Source organism: Triticum aestivum, chromosome 1A (assembly GCF_018294505.1).
Source record: "Triticum aestivum cultivar Chinese Spring chromosome 1A, IWGSC CS RefSeq v2.1, whole genome shotgun sequence".
Classification (NCBI taxonomy): Eukaryota; Viridiplantae; Streptophyta; class Magnoliopsida; order Poales; family Poaceae; genus Triticum; species Triticum aestivum.
In genome coordinates, this window is record NC_057794.1 from 406,735,082 (window position 1) to 406,761,345 (window position 26,264).

Consider the following 26,264-nt stretch of genomic DNA (forward strand, 5'->3'; position numbering starts at 1 on the left):
CTATTGCATGCACAGCAGTGTAGTGACTCCAATGGGCCACATCCATGACCAAGGAGATCCAAGAATCGAATCAATGGGTGCGTCCAGTCGGTACCATGTACTGTACATACGTGCAAAGATCAGTGGTTTGCTATGGGAATGATAGACACGATTAGGGCTTCTTTGATTCAAAGGAATTTTATAGGATTTCTGGAGGATTAAAGTCTCTAGGATTTTTTCCTATATTGGTCCTTTGATTCATAGGATTAGATTTCATAGGAATTTTTTCTATGAAATTTTTTGTACTACATTTCATAGGAAATTTAACATCCACTCCAACCTCTTTTTACAATTTCTTTGTTTTTCCCGTGGCATCAAACAATCATTGCTAATTTTATAGGATTCAAATGGGCATGCCATTCCAACTCTACACTTTTCCTATTTCTACATTTTCAAAATCCTACGAATCAAAGAGGCCCTAGTATATTCGGCAAAAAGGAGGGCTTGACGTTCCATTGGAAACATTAAGGGCCCACTTCGGATTGTTGGAACTTTTTCTAAGGATTATTGTTGGATCAAAGGAATGATGGCACCTTAATTTCTATGGATTCGACTCGTATGACTAGGTTTAATAAGAATTTAAACATCCATTTCAGCCGCCTTTTGAGACGTTTCTCTATATTCCATCCAAAAACGATTGTTCCTATTGTTCTGCTATATGCTTTCTAATCCTCTATTTCCTATGTCAACCTTGTTAGATTAAGTTTATCATATTCTCATGTTTCACAATCCTAGGATCCAAAGTGGACCTATATATAGAGATATCATAGTGGCCCGGCCTTCTTTTTTTCCCCATGGTTATGGAAGGTGAGGGAGTGCATCCGTGAGACCATTTTGGAGGCCTTCAAGACTACGAGATTTTAGCGACAAAATCCCAGTTTCTATGGTGCTTGTTTGCAAACTTTTAATGGCCGAAGTCACTAAGTAGATCATTCAAGCATGTTGTGAATGAAAGAAGTTTCCTACTACTCCGGTAACCTCCACTTGACTGTTTCTTGTTGAAAGGAGTTCCACTTGTGTTTTTAGTATGCTCGTTCCTTAAGACCTCACACAATGGTGTGACATAACCATTAACCAAGTATCATGCAGGCTCATGCCACCAACTAACCATATTGCTGATATGACATAGTATTGATTGAGAAAGAGAGGATACAATAAATGTGGCACATTATTATACGATATCATTAATATCGTATAATAAAAAATGTGATGCTACTATGAGCTATAGAAAACAATAAATACGGTAGTCGATACTATGCACTATAGAGATATCATACACTATCATGCATATGATATTAGTGTATATACTCCTAACTAGCCTAACTTCATCGGTTCAATTGGACTTCTACTTTCCCGGCTGAAAGAAAAGCATTTTTCTCCTTGTAGAACCATGAGGTACCGTCCCTCAAAAAAATATGTAGAGGTACCTATCAACATGGCCAAAAGAAGATGTTTTCAACTGGACGACCATGCCAAAAATGTCGATCAAAGCTTTCCATTATAATTCACATATGTACGATACTACGATCTTACACTATTAATTCTGTCACGCACACATATGATATACCCCTGCATGTTTCTAATCTTACAATTCCAATCACACGCACACATCGTCATATAGAAGAAGCCACTGATCCAAATGTGCATCTCACCGATCAGCAAAACTGAATAGAGGGAGATATGTATGGATAACAAGAACACAACAAAACAGGAGACGACGAACGGAGCCGACCGTACCTCGCCGACCTGCAGGAGTCAGCTAAGGGACATCGACACAAACGCCGGAATATGCGTGTCGTCTTCCGCCGTTTACGTGCTCCCCTGGCTTGGCTTTGGTAGCTCGGCGCCTCGCCGGTGCGGGCAGATCTGCCTCACACCGGGCACTCCGGGCCGTCGTCTTTGGAGTCGTTCTTGGGCTCGGCGGCGGCGGGCACAGGGGCGACCACGCTGGCGCGGCAGAGCGGGCACGTGGAGTGTAGATGCAACCACGCGTCCACGCACGCGGCGTGGAATCGGTGCCCGCAGCGAGGGAGGAGGCGCGCCAGGTCGCCGTCCCGGAACTCCACGATGCACACCGCGCAGTCCGCCGCCGCCATCCCGGCGGCTTCGCTGCTGGAGTCGAACACGGACACGGGCAGGGAAGACGGGATGTCCGGTTGGTCGGGGTCACGCAGGCGCCTAGACGCTCTCGGCGAGGTCGCCGGAGACGAGTCGGTGGATGACCCCTCCTCATCGGCGCCGCCGGGGGAAGACGGCCCCCGCTTCACGGAGAAGAACCGCCAGAAGTAGAAGAAGACGAGGAGGATCATGAGCACGTTGATGCTGACGAGGCAGGCCGTCAGCATCGGGCCATGCGGCGCCCAGTGTTTGCTCGTCTCCACCGGCGACGCCGCCGTGGTCGCTGGGCTCGGGCTGCCGCTCTGGGGCGTTGACATGGCGGCGCTTGATGCAAGAAGATGGGATTTGGACGAGAGGAACAGCAGATGGCAGTTGCCAACGTTGTGCATAAATAACAGAAACCGAATCTTTTTTGTTTTACAAAAATATAGACGTCCTTCCTCAGCAGAATATTCAACTTTGTCGTTCGGATCTCCAGAAGAGGAGCACCAGAGACGATAATGCGCGCCAAGAACAGGGAAAGATAGTAGCAACTAAACTGTATGAGTTGAGAAGAACAAAAAAGGAAGGACGAAGGTAGTGTGGGAAAGTGGAGGGATGGGGGTTTATAAGAAGGTGGAGGGGAGATAACATTGGCTCTCGGGGGTTTGAGATGTACAAATGGTGATGGGTTTGTTAATTCCGAATGGTTTGACTGCCGTGGTTGGGTTCCCGTTACGAGCTAGGTTTACTCTACTGTCTTACATATATTGGTGTTCACTGTATCATCGTGCAACGACGGGTGCATTATAATAGAGAAAGTAGTAGATATTTGTCTTTGCTTCTTTTGTTTTCACTAGTAAATGCGTACGTTCAATGCAGACTGATATTAGAAAAAAAAACCTCTGCCTCCCCTCCCCTCTCCTCTCCTCTCCCGATCTTTCCTCTCCCGTCCGCTCTCCCCTCTGCCTCCCCCTTCCCCTCCAGATCTCTCCCGACCCTGTCCGCCCTCCCCTTCGCCTCCCCTCCCGCCGTCGCTGGATCCCGGCTGGGCAACGCCCGTGCGGGGGGATGGTGGCGGCGGCGGGGCGTCTCCCCGTCGCGGCTTGGAGGCGTAGCTGTGACGGTGGGTCTTGAGCAGGCGCCTCGGGACAACGTGTGTGTGGCCATGGCACTGGTAACGCAACAATGTGACCTCCTCTACCTTTGGTTGTCTTCATCGTCGGTCCAAAGGGATCTTGTCAGTGAGTGTTGCCTCGCGGTGGCTTCCCGACGGCGAATCAAGTGGAGAAGGAGATGATGGCCTAGCTACTGGAGTGGGTGAGGATGCCACCATCGTCTGCGGCGCCCGTGGGTGTCGGTTTGCTCGTTGGAGGCGATGGTGGGTGTGTCCCTCGCTCCATTGTTTTCAGGAGAAACCTTAGATCTGGAGGAGGCTACCATCGACGACGGCGCCCGTGGGCGTCCTAGCCCTCGTTGGAGGCGTTGAGGGGCCTCCTGAATTGGATGATGGCGACATCTTCGTCGCCACGCCGTGGGGGCATCATCTTCGAAGACATTCATTGACTAGACGAACATGTGGACGGCTTGGTGGTTGGGCATCGGTAGGTGGTGGAGCGGCGCTTCATCCTACACATCGATGGCGTTGGATCTCGGCGGTGTGGCGCAGTGGAGACTCGGCGTCTGATGGGTGGCGATGGACTTGTGCTAGAGGACGACGTTGTCTGGCGTCGTGGTGGCGTCGATGGCAGAGAGGTCTGGCAAGGTCGATGTGTCCGTATTTGCTCTGCGGATGGATCAATGGATGAAGGATGTGACGGCCCTTGCAGCGTGTGCATGTAGTGTCCACTGAAAGTGCGCCGGACCGGTGTGTAACGCAGTCCAGGTATTGTGGCTTGGATGGAGCATCCGACCTTAGATGTTAGGTGTTGGTGCGATGTCTATTTGGTATTAGGATCGGACATTCGGCACCCCTTCATTACGGGGATCGGAGTAGCGACAGGTGTTGCCAAGATGGTGGCTTCAGATTTACTGATGTATTACCTTGTAAGGGATTTGTGAATAATTAATAAAATGACTGCATGCACCGCCCAGATATAGAGGCCGGGGGTGCATCCTCCTTTTGAAAAAAAATTAAGAAGAAAATTAATTGCACATTGATATTAGGTAGGATATATATTACGTGTTAATTATGTGATTAACACAAACGTTGATATTTTGTATGATACTTGTTCGAAGTAATTGCAAGAGGCAAATGACAAGTAGTAGAATAGTTGTTCTCATTGATGATGGGATTACATATATATAGCCCCCGAAGGGGTACGTCCGAAGGGACACGAGACAACTGCCTCAATTAGGAAAAGCAGGGATTAATATGATTAATTAAATCCTAACACTCCCCCTAATCCATGCTTGTTAGTGTAAGTATCATCATCTTGGGAAGCTCCTCCAAAAACCCTGTGGAAAAAATATGAGGAGATAGGTGTTTGATATGTTGCTAAAACTCCTTCAAACCCAGTGGGAAAAATAAGGAGAAAATGATACAACATATAATGGTCATTATCTCTTTTAACTCAATACGAAAAAAACTCATAGAGTTTAGAGGACAATAAATGTGTCATATATACTTTCCCAAAATCCCGATGGGGAAAACAGGAAGTATGACATATGATCTCATGTTGATATTACCTCATTAAAAACCTTTATGAGAACCTGTAAAGTAAACTCATGAAGGAAAAAAGAGTATAATATGATGCATTGAACATGAACAATTCAGGAAGATACTCCCCCTGATTCTTGCAAAATTTGAAGCCGTCACATACCAAAACATAGAAGTTAGTAGAGACCCGCTGAACAAATCAGTCGCATTGATTTGACTTGCAAGATATGCAATATAGTGATATTGCTTATTATGTAACATGTTTGCATCCGAGCAACACAAGAAAAATTATCGTTGAGATAATGGTTGATGGATGTAGCCATGAGGTCTGTTTCGAAGACTCTTCATGAGAGGGCTACCACACCTAGTAGGAACACTAAACTTGTCTACGATCTGACATAGTGGGGATCTGATCGATGTATCCAATGATATTGGTGTTCAGATTTCTCCAAAACTGAAAAACCAGGACAAGATGTTTCATGCCTTGAAGATATCAAAATATATTCTTGAGTACCAACCAATTATGTTTGGTCGGTCCAATGGCATATGGAACGTTGAGTCCCAATATCTCATTTCCATCATCTCTTGGTCTAAATAGATCATTCTCTACGCCTAGAGAATGAACTACCATGAGGGTTATGGATTGATAATATTTGTCCACAATGAATTTCTCCAATATATCTTGGATATAGACAACATAGTATACCATAATGTATGAATGAAGGTGCTCAAGTTGTAGTAACGAGCGGTGTTTTGGTTTACCCAAATCCTTCATTTAAACTCCGTCATTAGATGATTACATGTGTCGTCATCGCAGACATACAAACATGCATAATCATCTTTGCAGGAGTAACCCTTTTGTATAAGGAACTCACTATGTCGGTTGTACCATATGTACCGACCACAATAAGTCGTATGGTGACTTACTAGTTTTACACAATGTATGTTGCATTTTGTATTTCGATTCAGAATTGAGATTCCATCGGAAATCAATCATATATGTCTGAATCTAGTGATCCACATGGATATGTAATCACTACATCTATCAACTGCAGAGATAGATGATTTTGTACTGCCAATGATATAAGTTATCGGAAAGAGATTCCACCTCTGGAGAATAGTTGGGTATCTGCGTGAACCCTTGTGCTACAATACTTGCTCTTTTTTTCACCACCTCATTGTTCTCAATTCTGTTTTCAGAAAAAAAAACTGGTGTAGGTATTGCTTATGAATACCTTCCCATTATTGAGCAAGATCGTTTCTACCTAGATTATACCCTTTGCTTGAGTTCAGTCCGAGTGTTGTTCACACTTTGCCATGGCCATGGTCTTTGGATCTGAATCATTTGAAAGGTTTTTGCAATCTAGTTGAGAAATGTATGTTGACAATTGTAGACTTTTGGTTATATGATTCTCCAGGATCTATATAGTTGATGGAAATATCGTTACCCATGGTGACTGCTCGCGATTTCCCAATGCGATTGAGTCGGGTATTCCGATGTCCCGGTCATTATGTGCACTATGACCTGGGTTGGTGGAGGTTTCCCGTCCACTGGGTGTATACTACCCATTAGGTGTCTATCAACGTGAAGTTGACTTGCATTTACTGATTCACAGGCCTTGATATCCTTGCTTGCAAGAAGTTGAATCCTGATGTACTTCTGCCATACATCTCCCCCTGTTGCTTTGAACGAGGAGTGAAGTGGATTTTGCTGGTACCTCCACTCTTTCAGGCGTACTTTTGCAGGATTGTAGGATTGTGTGAGACCTTTATAGTCAGTAAATGAATCTGGCAGATTATTTGCAATGTGTTGCAAATCTTCTGAATGCATGGTTCAGATCTTTGAGTACGTGGATTTGAGGTAGAAATGCGTTGAACATTCCACTAATTTCCTGGCATTTTTATGGTACTTGAAATCTCCCCCTAATGCCTGGAAATGTTCCTCATTAAATCAGCATACTGGCCTTGAATAACTCCCCATGCGAGGGGCTTGAGGTATTGACAGAAATACGGTTATTCCTCACATAGATCCCAACTATATGTTGAGGGGCCAATGATGTATGTCGGGTGGTGATTTCGGCGTGTAACCGAATTACCATAGATAGGAAATACTTGGTAGATTTCCACGTATAAAAGATAGAGGGAATAATATAATGCAGTTTGGTCATGAGTGTGTAAGACTGCATGACTCCAACATAAAGTTGGTAAGTTGCAATTCCAAAGTAAAGATTATGCAATGAGCTTAACTCTTTGGATAGGATTCTACCAAACCATTTTGAGTCTAGACATTAGGACAAATTGCTAAACTTCAATCCAAGGGCCACAAAGAAGGCACTCAAGGAGAATTCTGCAAGGTTATCCATTCGATTTGCTTGAAATCGATGTCAGGATAATGAGCCAATGGTTTTGTATGAATAAAGCACACACTTAAGACCATCATGTAGATATGTCCTTTAGAACCATGGAATACCTGAATAGTCTACTCAATGGTTGGGAAGAGCCACTTACCTCGACTTGATGCATTCAAGGAGTCTGAGTGGTTCAGCATACACTTTAAGGTGTACAAGCCTTAAAAATTTCCTCCTTGTGTCACATGTAGTGCACATAAAATCCAAATATTGTTAGAATGTAGCATCATAATAATCATAAACCACTGGAATTGCTGATAGTTTTGGTTTCAACCCAATGTCAATGATGACCAAAGCAGGAACGCCAAGTTTTTCATGCAAAAGACACTCTGGAAAACTATCTCGTACATAACATGTGCTACGGGTTTTTTAGTATGTGTAGTGCAATGCCAATGATACGTAGAGAATGTGCTTGCCATATCCGTTGCATATGGTAAAGAGAAGATATTCCTCTTTGTTGTCATCATAAGTTTCGCTATGGAAACTATTTTGACGGATACCTCTGTAGTTTAGTAGGGTACGAGCTAAACCCGGAAGCAATAAAGCATTCTGACGATACTCGATTACCCACAGGGATAGTAAATATGACTCGAGTTGAGCCAACAAATACCTCATCGCGTCTAGCGATTTTAAAATATCTCCTTTCTCTCAATGAGAGTGGAAACATTGGACTTCCCTGAGTACAGAGTGTGTGTGGTGCATATGTCCACAAGGCACATATCATTTTCCATCGGATTGACTCCCGTATAAATCTATATATAGACATGAAGATTCTCAATATGAAAATCACTGTCAGATATATAGAATGCATACAAATGTATGTGTATCAAAGTGCTGATACAATATATTGTGATATACAATATATGATGATAATAATACTTATGTTCTTATTAGAACATCGTAAATTGACATAAATTATGTTGACCACTCAGGAGATTGAGAGACTAGAAGAAGTCTCCAAACATGTCGGTTGAGGCATATTCAACCATCACGTTCTCCGTGCTCATAGGGTCCTGTCACAGCTGGCGTTGTCGGATTGAAGGTTGAAGTAAGATTCAAACCTTTGCCCTTGAGGTTCATTGTATCCCAGGAATTGCTGATACAGAATAACCAGATGCTGAGATCAGAATCTAATGCCTTATAATGTATAAGATAACAGTTTTCTGTTAGCGGTGTGATCCTGACCAGAAGTGAATCCTGGATTGCACACATTATCCCACGAGACACAAGAGCGATCATGATGTCCATGTCCCCGATAGGGCAGTGGTGGCCATTGAGGGTGAATGCCCCAAACTCTATAGCCATATGTTACCTCTATGGGTAAACTGTTGGGGAACGTGGTAATTTCAAAATTTTCCTACGCACACGCAAGATCATGGTGATGCATAGCAACGAGAGGGGAGATTGTTGTCTATGTACCCTCGTAGACCGGAAGCGGAAGCGTTAGCACAACGCGGTTGATGTAGTCGTACGTCTTCACGGCCCGACCGATCAAGCACCGAAACTACGGCACCTCTGAGTTCTAGCACACGTTCAGCTCGATGACGATCCCCGGACTCCGATCCAGCAGAATGTCGGGGAAGAGTTCCGTCAGCACGACGACATGGTGACGATCTTGATGCTCTACCGTCGCAGGGCTTCGCCTAAGCACCGCTACAATATTATCGAGGATTATGGTGGAGGAGGGCACCGCACACGGCTAATAGATCTCAAGGATCAATTGTTGTGTCTAGAGGTGCCCCCCTGCCCCCGTATATAAAGGAGTAAGGGGGAGGGGCGGTCGGCCAGGAGGAGGCACGCCAGGGAGGAGTCCTACTCCTACCGGGAGTAGGACTCCCTCCTTTCCTTGTCCAACTAGGAGAGGGGGAAGGAAGGGAGAGAGGAGAGAAAGGAAAGGGGGGGGGGCGCCCCTCCCTCCTTGTCCAATTCGGACTAGAGGGGGAGGGGGCGTGCAGCCTGCCCTGGCCGCCCCTCCTCTGCTCCACTTTGGGCCCATGAGGCCCATTAACCCCCCCCCCCCCGGGGGGGGGGGGGGGGGTTCCGGTAACCCCCGGTACTTCGTTTTATATCCGATAACTCCCGGAACCATTCCTATGTCCGAATATAGTCGTCCAATATATCAATCTTTATGTCTCGACTATTTCGAGACTCCTCGTTATGTCCGTGATCACATCCGGGACTCCGAACAACCTTCGGTACATCAAAATATATAAACTCATAATGAAACTGTCATCGTAAAGTTAAGCGTGCAGACCCTACGAGTTCGAGAACAATGTAGACATGACCGAGACACGTCTCCGATCAATAACCAATAGCGGAACCTGGATGCTCATATTGGCTCCTACATGTTCTACAAAGATCTTTTATCGGTCAGACCGCATAACAACATACGTTGTTCCCTTTGTCATCGGTATGTTACTTGCCCGAGATTTGATCGCCGGTATCTCAATACCTAGTTCAATCTCGTTACCGGCAAGTCTCTTTACTCATTCTGTAATACATCATCCCACAACTAACTTATTAGTTGCAATGCTTGCTAGGCTTATGTGATGTGCATTACCGAGAGGGCCCAGAGATACCTCTCCGACAATCGGAGTGACAAATCCTAATCTCGAAATACGCCAACCCAACAAGTACCTTCGGAGACACCTGTAGAGCACCTTTATAATCACCCAGTTACGTTGTGACGTTTGGTAGCACACAAAGTGTTCCTCCGGTAAACGGGAGTTGCATAATCTCATAGTCATAGGAACATGTATAAGTCATGAAGAAAGCAATAGCAACAAACTAAACGATCAAGTGCTAAGCTAACAAAATAGGTCAAGTCAATCACATCATTCTCCTAATGATGTGATCCCGTTAATCAAATGACAACTCATGTCTATGGTTAGGAAACATAACCATCTTTGATCAACGAGCTAGTCAAGTAGAGGCATACTAGTGACACTATGTTTTTCTATGTATTCACACATGTATTATGTTCCGGTTAATACAAGCATGAATAATAAACATTTATCATGATATAAGGAAATAAATAATAACTTTATTATTGCCTCTAGGGCATATTTCCTTCAGTCTCCCACTTGCACTAGAGTCAATAATCTAGATTACACAGTAATGATTCTAACACCCATGGAGCCATGGTGCTGATCATGTTTTGCTCATGGAAGATGTTGGAAATATGCCCTAGAGGAAATAATAAAAGCATTATTATTATATTTCCTTGTTCATGATAATTGTCTTTTATTCATGCTATAATTGTGTTATCCGGAAATCGTAATACATGTGTGAATAATAGACACCAACATGTCCCTAGTAAGCCTCTAGTTGACTAGCTCGTTGTTCAATAGATAGTCATGGTTTCCTGACTATGGGCATTGGATGTCATTGATAATGAGATCACATCATTAGGAGAATGATGTGATGGACAAGACCCAATCCTAAACATAGCACAAGATCGTATAGTTCGTTTGCTAGAGTTTTCCAATGTCAAGTATCTTTTCCTTAGATCATGAGATCATGTAACTCCCGGATATCGTAGGAGTGCTTTGGGTGTACCAAACGTCACAACGTAACTGGATGACTATAAAGGTATACTATGGGTATCTCCGAAAGTGTCTGTTGGGTTGACACGGATCAAGACTGGGATTTGTCACTCCGTATGACGGAGAGGTATCACTGGGCCCACTCTGTAATACATCATCATTATGAGCTCAAAGTGACCAAGTGTCTGGTCACGGGATCATGCATTACGGTACGAGTAAAGTGACTTGCCGGTAACGAGATTGAACGAGGTATTGGGATACCGACGATCGAATCTCGGGCAAGTAACATACCGATTGACAAAGGGAATTGTATACGGGGTTGCTTGAATCCTCGACATCATGGTTCATCCGATGAGATCATCGAGGAGCATGTGGGAGCCAACATGGGTATCCAGATCCCGCTGTTGGTTATTGACCGGAGAGCGATCTCGGTCATGTCTACATGTCTCCCGAACCCGTAGGGTCTACACACTTAAGGTTCGGTGACGCTAGGGTTGTAGGGATATGTATATGCAGTAACCCGAATGTTGTTCGGAGTCCCGGATGAGATCCCGGACATCACGAGGAGTTCCGGAATGGTCCGGAGGTAAAGAATTATATATAGGAAGTGCTATTTCGGCCATCGGGACAAGTTTCGGGGTCACCGGTATTGTACCGGGACCACCGGAAGGGTCCCGGGGGTCCACCGGGTGGGGCCACCTGCCCCGGGGGGCCACATGGGCTGTAGGGGGTGCGCCTTGGCCTATATGGGCCAAGGGCACCAGCCCCAAGAGGCCCATGCGCCAAGAGATAAAAAAGGGGAAGAGTCCCAAAGGGGGAAGGCACCTCCTAGGTGCCTTGGGGAGGAGGGATTCCTCCCTTGGCTGCCGCCCCCCTAGGAGATTGCATCTCCTAGGGCTGGCGCCCCCCCTAGGCTCCCTGTATATAGTGGGGGGAGGAGGGCCTCTGACACCACGCCTTTGGTTCCTCCCTCTCCCTCTCCAACACATCCTCCTCCTCCATAGAGCTTGGCGAAGCCCTGACGGAGTACTGCAGCTCCATCACCACCACGCCGTCGTGCTGCTGCTGGAGCCATCTTCCTCAACCTCTCCTTCCCCTTGCTAGATCAAGAAGGAGGAGACGTTACGCTGACCGTACGTGTGTTGAACGCGGAGGTGCCGTCCGTTCGGCGCTAGGATCTCCGGTGATTTGGATCACGTCGAGTACGACTTCCTCATCCCCGTTCTTTGAACGCTTCCGCGCGTGATCTACAAAGGTATGTACATGCAAACCAATCACTCGTTGCTAGATGAACTCATAGATGGATCTTGGTGAAACCGTAGGATTTTTTTTGTTTTCTGCAACGTTCCCCAACAGTGGCATCATGAGCTAGGTCTATGCGTAGTTCTCTTGCGTGAGTAGAACACAATTTGTTGTGGGCGTTGATGTTGTCAACTTTCTTGCCGCTACTAGTCTTATCTTGCTTCAACGGTATTGTGGGATGAAGCGGCCCGGACCAACCTTACACGTACGCTTACGTGAGACCGGTTCCACCGACTAACATGCACAAGTTGCATAAGGTGGCTGACGGGTGTCTGTCTCTCCCACTTTAGTTGGAGCGGATTCGATGAAAAGGGTCCTTATGAAGGGTAAATAGAAGTTGACAAATCACGTTGTGGCTTTCACGTAGGTAAGAAAACGTTCTTGCTAGAACCCTATTTCAGCCACGTAAAACTTGCAACAACAATTAGAGGACGTCTAACTTGTTTTTGCAGCAAGTGCTTTGTGATATGATATGGCCAAAGTTGTGATGAATGATGAATGATATATATGTGATGTATGAGTTGTTCATGCTATTGTAATAGGAATCACGACTTGCATGTCGATGAGTATGACAACCGGCAGGAGCCATAGGAGTTGTCTTTATTTTTTGTATGACCTGCGTGTCATTGAGAAACGCCATGTAAATTACTTTACTTTATTGCTAAACGCGTTAGCCATAGTAGTAGAAGTAATAGTTGGCGAGCAACTTCATGGAGACACGATGATGGAGATCATGGTGTCATGCCGGTGACAAGATGATCATGGAGCCCCAAGATGGAGATCAAAGGAGCTATGTGATATTGGCCATATCATGTCACTATTATTATTTGATTGCATGTGATGTTTATCATGTTTTTGCATCTTGTTTACTTAGAACGATGGTAGTAAATAAGATGATCCCTCATAATAATTTCAAGAAAGTGTTCCCCCTAACTGTGCACCGTTGCGACAGTTCGTTGTTTCGAAGCACCACGTGATGATCGGGTGTGATAGATTCTAACGTTCACATACAACGGGTGTAAGACAGATTTACACATGCAAACACTTAGGTTGACTTGACGAGCCTAGCATGTACAGACATGGCCTCGGAACACAGAAGACCGAAAGGTCGAGCATGAGTCGTATAGAAGATACGATCAACATGAAGATGTTCACCGATGTTGACTAGTCCGTCTCACGTGATGATCGGACACGGCCTAGTTAACTCGGATCATGTTATACTTAGATGACTGGAGGGATGTCTATCTAAGTGGGAGTTCATTGAATAATTTGATTAGATGAACTTAATTATCATGAACTTAGTCTAAAATTTTACAATATGTCTTGTAGATCAAATGGCCAACGTAGTCCTCAACTTCAACGCGTTCCTAGAGAAAACCAAGCTGAAAGACGATGGCAGCAACTACACGGACTGGGTCCGGAACCTGAGGATCATCCTCATAGCTGCCAAGAAAGATTATGTCCTACAAGCACCGCTAGGTGACGCACCTGTTCTCCCTGCAGAACAAGACGTTATGAACGCTTGGCAGGCACGTACCGATGACTACTCCCTCGTTCAGTGCGGCATGCTTTACAGCTTAGAGCCGGGGCTCCAAAAGCGTTTTGAGAGACACGGAGCATATGAGATGTTCGAAGAGCTGAAAATGGTTTTCCAAGCTCATGCCCGGGTCGAGAGATATCAAGTCTCCGACAAGTTCTTCAGCTGTAAGATGGAGGAAAACAGTTCTGTCAGTGAGCACATACTCACTATGTCTGGGTTACATAACCGCTTGACTCAGCTGGGAGTTAATCTCCCGGATGACGCGGTCATTGACAGAATCCTTCAGTCGCTTCCACCGAGCTACAAGAGCTTTGTGATGAACTTCAATATGCAGGGGATGGAAAAGACCATTCCTGAAGTATTTGCAATGCTGAAATCAGCAGAGGTAGAAGTCAAAAAGGAACATCAAGTGTTGATGGTGAATAAAACCACTAAGTTCAAGAAGGGCAAGGGTAAGAAAGCCTTCAAGAAGGACGACAAGGGAGTTGCCGCGCCCGGCAAACAAGCTGCCGAGAAGAAGCCAAAGAATGGACCCAAGCCCGAGATTGAGTGCTTTCATTGCAAGGAAAGTGGTCACTGGAAGCGGAACTGCCCCAAATACTTAGCAGACAAGAAGGCCGGCAAAACAAAAGGTATATGTGATATACATGTAATTGATGTGTACCTTACCAGTACTCGTAGTAGCTCCTGGGTATTTGATACCGGTGCAGTTGCTCACATTTGTAACTCAAAGCAGGAGCTGCGGAATAAGCGGAGACTGACGAAGGACGAGGTGACGATGCGCGTCGGGAATGGTTCCAAGGTCGATGTGATCGCCGTCGGCACGCTACCTCTACATTTACCTACGGGATTAGTTTTGAACCTCAATAATTGTTATTTAGTGCCAAGTTTGAGCATGAACATTGTATCAGGATCTCGTTTAATTCGAGATGGCTACTCATTTAAATCCGAGAATAATGGTTGTTCTATTTATATGAGAGATATGTTTTATGGTCATGCTCCGATGGTGAATGGTTTATTCTTAATGAATCTCGAGCGTAATGCTACACATATTCATAGTGTGAATACCAAAAGATGTAAGATTGATAATGATAGTCCCACATACTTGTGGCACTGCCGCCTTGGTCACATAGGTGTCAAACGCATGAAGAAGCTCCATACTGATGGACTTTTAGAGTCTCTTGATTACGAATCATTTGACACGTGCGAACCATGCCTCATGGGTAAAATGACCAAGACTCCGTTCTCAGGAACAATGGAGCGAGCAACCAACTTATTGGAAATCATACATACTGATGTGTGCGGTCCAATGAGTGTTGAGGCTCGCGGTGGCTATCGTTATGTTCTCACCCGCACTGATGACTTGAGTAGATATGGGTATGTCTATTTAATGAAACACAAGTCTGAGACCTTTGAAAAGTTCAAGGAATTTCAGAGTGAGGTTGAGAATCAACGTGACAGGAAAATCAAGTTCCTGCGATCAGATCGTGGAGGAGAATACTTGAGTCACGAATTTGGCACACACTTAAGAAAATGTGGAATAGTTTCACAACTCACGCCGCCTGGAACACCTCAGCGTAATGGTGTGTCCGAACGTCGTAATCGCACTCTATTAGATATGGTGCGATCTATGATGTCTCTTGCCGATTTACCGCTATCTTTTTGGGGGTATGCTTTAGAGACTGCCGCATTCACTTTAAATAGGGCTCCGTCGAAATCCGTTGAGACGACACCGTATGAATTATGGTTTGGGAAGAAACCTAAGCTGTCATTTCTAAAAGTTTGGGGATGCGATGCTTATGTCAAGAAACTTCAACCTGAAAAGCTCGAACCCAAATCGGAAAAATGCGTCTTCATAGGATACCCTAAAGAAACTATTGGGTATACCTTCTACCTTAGATCCGAAGGCAAGATCTTTGTTGCCAAGAATGGATCCTTTCTAGAGAAGGAGTTTCTCTCGAAAGAAGTAAGTGGGAGGAAAGTAGAACTTGATGAAGTATTACCTCTTGAACCGGAAAATGGCGCAACTCAAGAAAATGTTCCTGAGGTGCCTGCACCGACTAGAGAGGAAGTTAATGATGATGATCAAGATACTTCTGATCAAGCTCCTACTGAAATTCGTAGGTCCACAAGGACACGTTCCGCACCAGAGTGGTACGGCAACCCTGTCTTGGAAATCATGTTGTTAGACAACGGTGAACCTTCGAACTATGAAGAAGCGATGGCGGGCCCGGATTCCGACAAATGGCTAGAAGCCATGAAATCCGAGATAGGATCCATGTATGAAAACGAAGTATGGACTTTGACTGACTTGCCCGTTGAGCGGCGAGCCATAGAAAATAAATGGATCTTTAAGAAGAAGACAGACGCGGATGGTAATGTGACCATCTATAAAGCTCGGCTTGTCGCTAAGGGTTATCGACAAGTTCAAGGGGTTGACTACGATGAGACTTTCTCACCGGTAGCGAAGCTAAAGTCCGTCTGAATCATGTTAGCAATTGCCGCATTCTATGATTATGAGATATGGCAAATGGACGTCAAAACGGCATTCCTTAATGGTTTCCTTAAGGAAGAATTGTATATGATGCAGCCGGAAGGTTTTGTCGATCCTAAGAATGCTAACAAGGTGTGCAAGCTCCAACGCTCGATTTATGGGCTGGTGCAAGCATCTCGGAGTTGGAACATTCGCTTTGATGAGATGATCAAAGCGTTTGGGTTTACGCAGACTTATGGAGAAGCCTGCGTTTACAAGAAAGTGAGTGGGAGCTCTGTAGCATTTCTCATATTATATGTAGATGACATACTTTTGATGGGAAATGATATAGAGCTTTTGGACAGCATTAAGGCCTACTTGAATAAGAGTTTTTCAATGAAGGACCTTGGAGAAGCTGCATATATATTAGGCATCAAGATCTATAAAGATAGATCAAGACGCCTCATAGGTCTTTCACAAAGCACATACCTTGATAAGATATTGAAGAAATTCAATATGGATCAGTCTAAGAAGGGGTTCTTACCTATGTTACAAGGTGTGAAATTGAGCTCAGCTCAATGTCCAACCACGGCAGAAGATATAGAAGATATGAGTGTCATCCCCTATGCCTCAGGCATAGGTTCTATTATGTATGCCATGCTGTGTACCAGACCTGATGTAAACCTTGCCGTAAGTTTGGTAGGAAGGTACCAAAGTAATCCCGGCAAGGAACACTGGACAGCGGTCAAGAATATCCTGAAGTACCTGAAAAGGACTAAGGAAATGTTTCTTGTTTATGGAGGTGACGAAGAGCTCGTCGTAAAAGGTTACGTCGAAGCTAGCTTCGACACAGATCTGGATGACTCAAAGTCACAAATCGGATACGTGTATATTTTGAATGGTGGGGCAGTAAGCTGGTGCAGTTGCAAGCAGAGCGTCGTGGCGGGATCTACATGTGAAGCGGAGTACATGGCAGCCTCGGAGGCAGCGCATGAAGCAATTTGGGTGAAGGAGTTCATCACCGACCTAGGAGTCATACCCAATGCGTCGGGGCCAATCAAACTCTTCTGTGACAACACTGGAGCTATTGCTCTTGCCAAGGAGCCCAGGTTTCACAAGAAGACCAGGCACATCAAGCGTCGCTTCAACTCCATTCGTGAAAATGTTCAAGATGGAGACATAGATATTTGTAAAGTACATACGGATCTGAATGTAGCAGATCCGTTGACTAAACCTCTCCCTAGAGCAAAACATGATCAACACCAGAATTCCATGGGTGTTCGATTCATCACAATGTAACTAGATTATTGACTCTAGTGCAAGTGGGAGACTGTTGGAAATATGCCCTAGAGGCAATAATAAAAGCATTATTATTATATTTCCTTGTTCATGATAATTGTCTTTATTCATGCTATAATTGTGTTATCCGGAAATCGTAATACATGTGTGAATAATAGACACCAACATGTCCCTAGTAAGCCTCTAGTTGACTAGCTCGTTGATCAATAGATAGTCATGGTTTCCTGACTATGGGCATTGGATGTCATTGATAACGAGATCACATCATTAGGAGAATGATGTGATGGACAAGACCCAATCCTAAACATAGCACAAGATCGTATAGTTCGTTTGCTAGAGTTTTCCAATGTCAAGTATCTTTTCCTTAGACCATGAGATCGTGTAACTCCCGGATACCGTAGGAGTGCTTTGGGTGTACCAAACGTCACAACGTAACTGGGTGACTATAAAGGTATACTACGGGTATCTCCGAAAGTGTCTGTTGGGTTGACACGGATCAAGACTGGGATTTGTCACTCCGTATGACGGAGAGGTATCACTGGGCCCACTCGGTAATGCATCATCATAATGAGCTCAAAGTGACCAAGTGTCTGGTCACGGGATCATGCATTACGGTACGAGTAAAGTGACTTGCCGGTAACGAGATTGAACGAGGTATTGGGATACCGACGATCGAATCTCGGGCAAGTAACATACCGATTGACAAAGGGAATTGTATACGGGGTTGCTTGAATCCTCGACATCATGGTTCATCCGATGAGATCATCGAGGATCATGTGGGAGCCAACATGGGTATCCAGATCCCGCTGTTGGTTATTGACCGGAGAGCGATCTCGGTCATGTCTACATGTCTCCCGAACCTGTAGGGTCTACACACTTAAGGTTCGGTGACGCTAGGGTTGTAGGGATATGTATATGCAGTAACCCGAATGTTGTTCGGAGTCCCGTATGAGATCCCGGACATCACGAGGAGTTCCGAAATGGTCCGGAGGTAAAGAATTATATATAGGAAGTGCTATTTCGGCCATCGGGACAAGTTTCGGGGTCACCGGTATTGTACCGGGACCACCGAAAGGGTCCCGGGGGTCCACCGGGTGGGGCCACCTGCCCCGGGGGGCACATGGGCTGTAGGGGGTGCGCCTTGGCCTATATGGGCCAAGGGCACCAGCCCCAAGAGGCCCATGCGCCAAGAGATAAAAAAGGGGAAGAGTCCCAAAGGGGGAAGGCACCTCCTAGGTGCCTTGGGGAGGAGGGATTCCTCCCTTGGCCGCCGCCCCCCTAGGAGATTGCATCTCCTAGGGCCGGCGCCCCCCCTAGGCTCCCTATATATAGTGGGGGAAGGAGGGCCTCTGACACCACGCCTTTGGTGCCTCCCTCTCCCTCTCCAACACATCCTCCTCCTCCATAGAGCTTGGCGAAGCCCTGACGGAGTACTGCAGCTCCATCACCACCACACCGTCGTGCTACTGCTGGAGCCATCTTCCTCAATGTCTCCTTCCCCTTGCTGGATCAAGAAGGAGGAGACGTTATGCTAACCGTACGTGTGTTGAACGCGGAGGTGCCGTCCGTTCGGCGCTAGGATCTCCGGTGATTTGGATCACGTCGAGTACGACTTCCTCATCCCCGTTCTTTGAACGCTTCCGCGTGTGATCTACAAAGGTATGTAGATGCAAACCAATCACTCGTTGCTAGATGAACTCATAGATGGATCTTGGTGAAACCGTAGGAAATTTTTTTGTTTTCTGCAACGTTCCCCAACAGAAGAGGCTTAGTCAGCGGGTCTGCAACATTCAGATCCGTATGTATCTTGCAAATTTCTATGTCTCCCACTTGGACTAAATCCCGAATGGAATTGAAGCATCTCTTGATGTGCTTGGTTCTCTTGTGAAGTTGGATTCCTTTGCCAAGGCAATTGCACCAGTATTGTCACAAAAGATTTTCATTGGACCCGATGCACTAGGTATGACACCTAGATCGGATATGAACTCCTTCATCCAGACTCCTTCATTTGCTGCTTTCGAAGCAGCTATGTACTCTGCTTCACATGTAGATCCTGCCACGACGCTTTGTTTAGAACTGCACCAACTGACAGCTCCACCGTTCAGTAAAAACACGTATCTGGTTTGCGATTTAGAATCGTCCGGATCAGTGTCAAAGCTTGCATCAAAGTAACCATTTACGATGAGCTCTTTGTCACCTCCATATATGAGAAACATATCCTTAGTCCTTTTCAGGTATTTCAGGATGTTCTTGACCGCTGTCCAGTGATCCACTCCTGGATTACTTTGGTACCTCCCTGCTAGACTTATAGCAAGGCACACATCAGGTCTGGTAGACAACATTGCATACATGATAGAGCCTATGGCTGAAGCATCGGGAACATCTTTCATTTTCTCTCTATCTTCTGCGATGGTCGGACATTAAGTCTTACTCAACTTCACACCTTGTAACACAGGCAAGAACCCTTTCTTTGCTTGATCCATTTTGAACTTCTTCAAAACCTTGTCAAGGTATGTGCTTTGTGAAAGTCCAATTAAGCGTCTTGATCTATCTCTATAGATCTTAATGCCCAATATGTAAGCAGCTTCACCGAGGTCTTTCATTGAAAAACTCTTATTCAAGTATCCTTTATGCTATTCAGAAATTCTATATCATTTCCAATCAATAATTTGTCATCCACATATAATATCAGAAATGCTATAGAGCTCCCACTCACTTTCTTGTAAATACGGGCTTCCCCAAAAGTCTGTACAAAACCAAATACTTTGATCACACTATCAAAGCGTTTATTCCAACTCCGAGAGGCTTGCACCAGTCCATAAATGGATCGCTGGAGCTTGCACACTTTGTTAGCTCCCTTTGGATCGACAAAACCTTCTGGTTGCATCATATACAACTCTTCTTCCAGAAATCCATTCAGGAATGCAGTTTTGACATCCATTTGCCAAATTTCATAATCATAAAATGCGGCAATTGCTAACATGATTCGGACAGACTTAAGCATCGCTACGGATGAGAAGGTCTCATCGTAGTCAATCCCTTGAACTTGTCGAAAACCTTTTGCAACAAGTCGAGCTTTATAGACAGTAACATTACCGTCAGCGTCAGTCTTCTTCTTGAAGATCCATTTATTCTCAATTGCTTGCCGATCAACGGGCAAGTCAACCAAAGCCCACACTTTGTTCTCATACATGGATCCCATCTCAGATTTCATTGCTTCTAGCCATTTTGCGGAATCTGGGCTCACCATCGCTTCTTCATAGTTCGTAGGTTCATCATGATCTAGTAGCATGACTTCCAGAACAGGATTACCGTACCACTCTGGTGCGGATCTTACTCTGGTTGATCTATGAGGTTCGATAGTAACTTGATATGAAGTTTCATGATCATTATCATTAGCTTCCTCACTAATTGGTATAGGTGTCACAGAAACCGGTTTCTGTGATGTACTACTTTCCAGTAAGGGAGTAGGTACAGTTACCTCATCAAGTTCTACTTTTCTCCCACTCACTTCTTTCGAGAGAAACTCCTTCTCTAGAAAAACTCCGAATTTAGCAACAAAAGTCTTGCCTTCGGATCTGTGATAGAAGGTGTACCCAACAGTCTCCTTTGGGTATCCTATGAAGACACATTTCTCCGATTTGGGTTCGAGCTTATCAGGTTGAAGCTTTTTCACATAAGCATTGCAGCCCCAAACTTTCAGAAACGACAACTTTGGTTTCTTGCCAAACCATAGTTCATAAAGTGTCATCTCAATGGATTTCGATGGTGTCCTATTTAACGTGAATGCAACCGTCTCTAAAGCATAACCCCAAAACGATAACGGTAAATCAGTAAGAGACATCATAGATCGCACCATATCTAATAAAGTACGATTACGACGTTTGGACACACCATTACGCTGTGGTGTTCCGGGTGGCGTGAGTTGCGAAACTATTCCGCATTGTTTCAAATGTAGACCAAACTCGTAACTCAAATATTCTCCTCCACGATCAGATTGTAGAAACTTTATTTTCTTGTTACGATGATTTTCAACTTCACTCTGAAATTCTTTGAACTTTTCAAATGTTTCAGACTTATGTTTCATTAAATAGATATACCCATATCTGCTTAAATCATCTGTGAAGGTGAGAAAATAACAATATCCTCCACGAGCCTCAACATTCATTGGACCACATACATCTGTATGTATGATTTCCAACAAATCCGTTGCTCTCTCCATAGTACCGGAGAACGGCGTTTTAGTCATCTTACCCATGAGGCACGGTTCGCAAGTACCAAGTGATTCATAATCAAGTGGTTCCAAAAGTCCATCAGTATGGAGTTTCTTCATGCGCTTTACACCGATATGACCTAAACGACAGTGCCACAAATAAGTTGCACTATCATTATCAACTTTGCATCTTTTTATTTCAACATTATGAATATGTGTATCACTACTGTCGAGATTCATCAAAAATATACCACTCTTCAAGGGTGCATGACCATAAAAGATATTACTCATATAAATAGAACAACCATTATTCTCTGATTTAAATGAATAACCGTCTCGCATCAAACAAGATCCAGGTATAATGTTCATGCTCAACGCTGGCACCAAATAACAATTATTTAGGTCTAATACTAATCCCGAAGGTAGATGTAGAGGTAGCATGCCGACCGCGATCACATCGACTTTGGAACCATTTCCCACGCGCATCGTCACCTCGTCCTTAGCCAATCTTCGCTTAATCCGTAGCCCCTGTTTCGAGTTGCAAATGTTAGCAACAGAACCAGTATCAAATACCCAGGTGCTACTGCGAGCATTAGTAAGGTACACATCAATAACATGTATATCACATATACCTTTGTTCACTTTGCCATCCTTCTTATAAGCTAAATACTTGGGGCAGTTCCGCTTCCAGTGACCAGTCTGCTTGCAGTGGAAGCACTCAGTCTCAGGCTTAGGTCCAGACTTGGGTTTCTTCTCCTGAGCAGCAACTTGTTTGTTGTTCTTCTTGAAGTTCCCTTTCTTCTTCCCTTTGCCCTTTTTCTTGAAACTGGTGGTCTTATTGACCATCAACACTTGATGCTCCTTCTTGATTTCTACCTCCGCGGCTTTTAGCAATGCGAAGAGCTCAGGAATAGTCTTATTCATCCCTTGCATATTATAGTTCATCACGAAGCTTTTGTAGCTTGGTGGCAGTGATTGAAGAACTTTGTCAATGACACTATCAACAGGAAGATTAACCCCCATTTGAGTCAAGTGATTATGATACCCAGACATTTTGAGTATATGTTCACTTATAGAACTATTCTCCTCCATCTTGCAGCTATAGAACTTATTGGAGACTTCATATCTCTCAATCCGGGCATTTGCTTGAAATATTAACTTCAACTCCTCGAACATCTCATATGCTCCATGACGTTCAAAACATCTTTGAAGACCCGGTTCTAAGACGTAAAGCATGGCACACTGAACTATCGAGTAGTCATCAGCTTTGCTCTGCGGGATGTTCATAACATATGGTGTTGCTCCTGCAACATGCTTGTGCTGGTTCTATTTTTAGGGAAAGAGCACTGGATGAAGCTGAAATTTTATTGAATAACATGTTGACAAATGAAAATAATTGGACACTTCCCGAGCCAGCTCCTGAGCCTATTCCTAAACCTACTCCGAAGAAAAGGGGTGTTCTATTTCTCATCCTGAAGATATGCAAGAGGCAAAGAAATCCATGAAAGAAAAGGGTATTAAAGCTGAAGATGTTAAGAATTTACCTCCTATTGAAGAAATACATGGTCTTAATTTACCTCCTATTGAAGAAATACATGGTCTTAATTTACCGCCTGTTGAAGAAATATATGGTTTTAGTCCATCACCTATTGAATAAACACATGGTCTTCATAACCCGACACAGGTAGTAAAGGTAAATTCTCTCTATAGATATGATAAAGCTGAAATCCCATTTACTAAGTTTGCTAGCCCATGCTTAGATGAGTTTGATAAATTTATGGTTAAGCAAGACGACTTCAATGCTTATTTTGGTAGAGAATTAAAACACGGTGCTGACATGCTTGAACACTTGGGTGATTATATGGCCAATGTCAAAGGTGAACTTAAACTTATTAGTAAACATGCTTCTATGGTTACCACTCAAGTAGAACAAGTACTTAAAGCTCAAAATGATTTGCTCAATGAATTGAATAGTAAGAATAATGACTATGCTGTTAGAGTGGCTACTAGAACTGGTAAAATGACTCAGGAACCTTTGTATCCTAAAGGCCACCCTAAGAGAATTGAGCAAGATTCTCAGAGAAATAATATAGATGCACCTAGTCCTTCTAAAAGGAAGAAAAAGAAAAATGATAGGAATTTGCATGCTTCTAGTGAACCTATTGCTGAAACACCTGAGAATCCAAATGATATTTCTATTTCTGATGCTGAAACACAATCTGGTAATGAATATGAAACTAGTGATAATGTAAATGATAATGTTCATGTTGATGCTCAACCTAGTAATGACAATGATATAGAAATTGAACCTGCCGTTGATCTTGATAACCCACAATCAAAGAATCAACGTTATGATAAGAAAGACTTTGTTGCTAGGAAACACGGTAAGGAAAGAGAGCCTTGGGTTCAAAAACCCATGCCTTTTCCTCCCAAACCATCCAAGAAAAAGGATGATGAAGATTTTGAGCGCTTTGCTGAAATGATTAGACCTATCTTTTTCCGTATGTGATTAACTGATATGCTCAAAATGAATCCTTATGCTAAGTATATGAAAGATATTGTTACTAATAAAAGAAAGATACCGGAAGCTGAAATTTCCACCATGCTTGCTAATTATACTTTTAAAGGTGGAGTACCAAAGAAACTTGGAGATCCAGGAGTACCCACTATACCATGCTCCATTAAGAGAAACTATGTTAAAACTGCTTTATGTGATCTTGGAGCCGGTGTTAGTGTTATGCCTCTCTCTTTATATCGTAGACTTGATTTGAATAAGTTGACACCAACTGAAATATCTTTGCAAGTGGCTGATAAATCAACTGCTATACCTGTCGGTATTTGTGAGGATGTGCCTGTTGTGGTTGCAAACGTTACTATTTTAACGGACTTTGTTATTCTTGATATTCCCGAGGACGATAGTATGTCTATTATTCTTGGAAGACCCTTTTTGAATACTATAGGAGCTGTTATTGAGTGCACCAAAGGTAATGTCACTTTTCATGTTAATGGTAATGAGCATACGGTACACTTTCCGAGGAAACAACCTTAAGTTCATAGTATTAATTCTATTGGAAAAGTTCCATCGAATATTTTTGGAGGTTTTGAATTTCCTCTTCCTACTGTCAAGAAGAAATATGATATTCTAATTATTGGGGATGTGCATATCCCCGTTGAGGTAACATAGTGATATTCGAAATTTCTCCGGTTCCATGTTATTCGGAATGAGTTTGTTAACAAGACTTGATCAAGCTTATTAATGGATTCCTTTTGATGATCATGAGATGGATGAAGTTAGAAAGCACAACCATCTGTGCCCTCCTTTTACTTTCTGTTATTTATATTAATAAAGCAAAAATAGTAATTTATGTCTGTTTTCTGATTATCCGTGCAATATAAAAATACCCCGAAAATAAAAGTTCTCCAAATGCCCTGAAATTTAAATATGATTTTTTCTGTAATATTTGAGAATATTTGGCACTAAGAACACGACATGGGGGCATCCACCTGGCCACGAGGGTGGGGGGCGTGCCCTACCCCCCTAGCCGCGCCCCTGCCTCGTGGGCCCACGGTGACCCTCCTCCACTTATTCCTGCAACCACACACTCCTTCTTCCTCCCACAAACACCATTATCCAGCTCAAGCACGAGTTCTAGCTCATTTTGCTGCGATTTTCGATCTCCTTGCTCAAAGCACCTCCCAGAAAACTGCTTTGGGGGATTGTTCCTTGGTATGTGACTCCTCCAATGGTCCAATTAGTTTTTGTTCTAGTGCTTTATTCATTGCATATTTTTGCTGCTTAGGTGTCCCTATTCTTGAGCTTGCATGTCAAATTTATGTGGTTCCAAGTAGTTTTGATGCATGATATAGGCTCTAGGCACTTGTAGGAGTAGTTGCTATCAATTTTGTTGAGTTTGGTTCACTTTTATTTTGAAGTTACTAAAAAATTCAGAAATTTTTCAGAGGAAGAAATATGTTTAGGAAAATGTACCAAGGTGATTCTTCAAGGAAACAAGGACCCAGGCTTGCAATGCGTGATGCTGATGATGAGCCACCAAGGGACGCTCCAGTGTGGCCTTGTGAATGGCCTTCAGAGGACTTCATGGATCGAGCAGGAATTAAGAAAGAATTTAACGCATATTTGCGTAATGCTGATCTTATGAGCTTCGAGGCAGAAAAGTGTCGTCAGTACCACTATCTCACTAGTTCCTTTGTGAGGAGGTTTGAATTTTCATCTTCACGCAATTCTCAAACTGTCATGTTTGATCTTTATGAAAATTCTTATACTATGGACTTAGAGGATTTTACCATAGCTTGCAAACTTCCATAGTGGGGTAGTGCTAGTGAACCTCGCAAATCTGAATTTAGAGATTTTCTTGCTAGTATAACTGTGGGAGACTCTAGAGATATAGCACAAGCTACCATAGGGAGCATTCATTTTCCTGCTCTACATTATTTTGCTCTCTTCATAGGTAGATGCATTAATGATAAAGATGAAGCATGTCACATGTGTGTCCCTGACCTTAGTATTCTTAGGAGTGCTGTGTTAGGAGATAAATCTTATAATTTGGGAGCCATTGTTGCATGTAGGTTGCATCTTAATAGATTTAATGGAGATTTCTTTGGTGGAATTTATGCAACCCGCATAGCTAATTTTCTTGGTATAACCATACGTGAGGATGATATTGAGTT

General features: G+C 43.8%; 1 protein-coding gene across 1 annotated transcript; it reads right to left on the minus strand.

Annotated features, from left to right (window-relative positions):
* Nucleotides 1–1,594: 1,594 nt before the first annotated feature.
* On the minus strand, nucleotides 1,595–2,658 carry LOC123139405 (E3 ubiquitin-protein ligase EL5). Its single transcript, XM_044559242.1, has one exon. It carries the CDS (start codon nucleotides 2,544–2,546, stop codon nucleotides 1,911–1,913), a length of 636 nt encoding a protein of 211 aa, XP_044415177.1. The 5' UTR covers nucleotides 2,547–2,658; the 3' UTR covers nucleotides 1,595–1,910.
* Nucleotides 2,659–26,264: the final 23,606 nt, after the last annotated feature.

Bases quoted from the DNA above. Each gene is read 5' to 3' on its own strand.
- LOC123139405 (XM_044559242.1), bottom strand. From the start codon at position 2,546: ATGCACAACGTTGGCAACTGCCATCTGCTGTTCCTCTCGTCCAAATCC.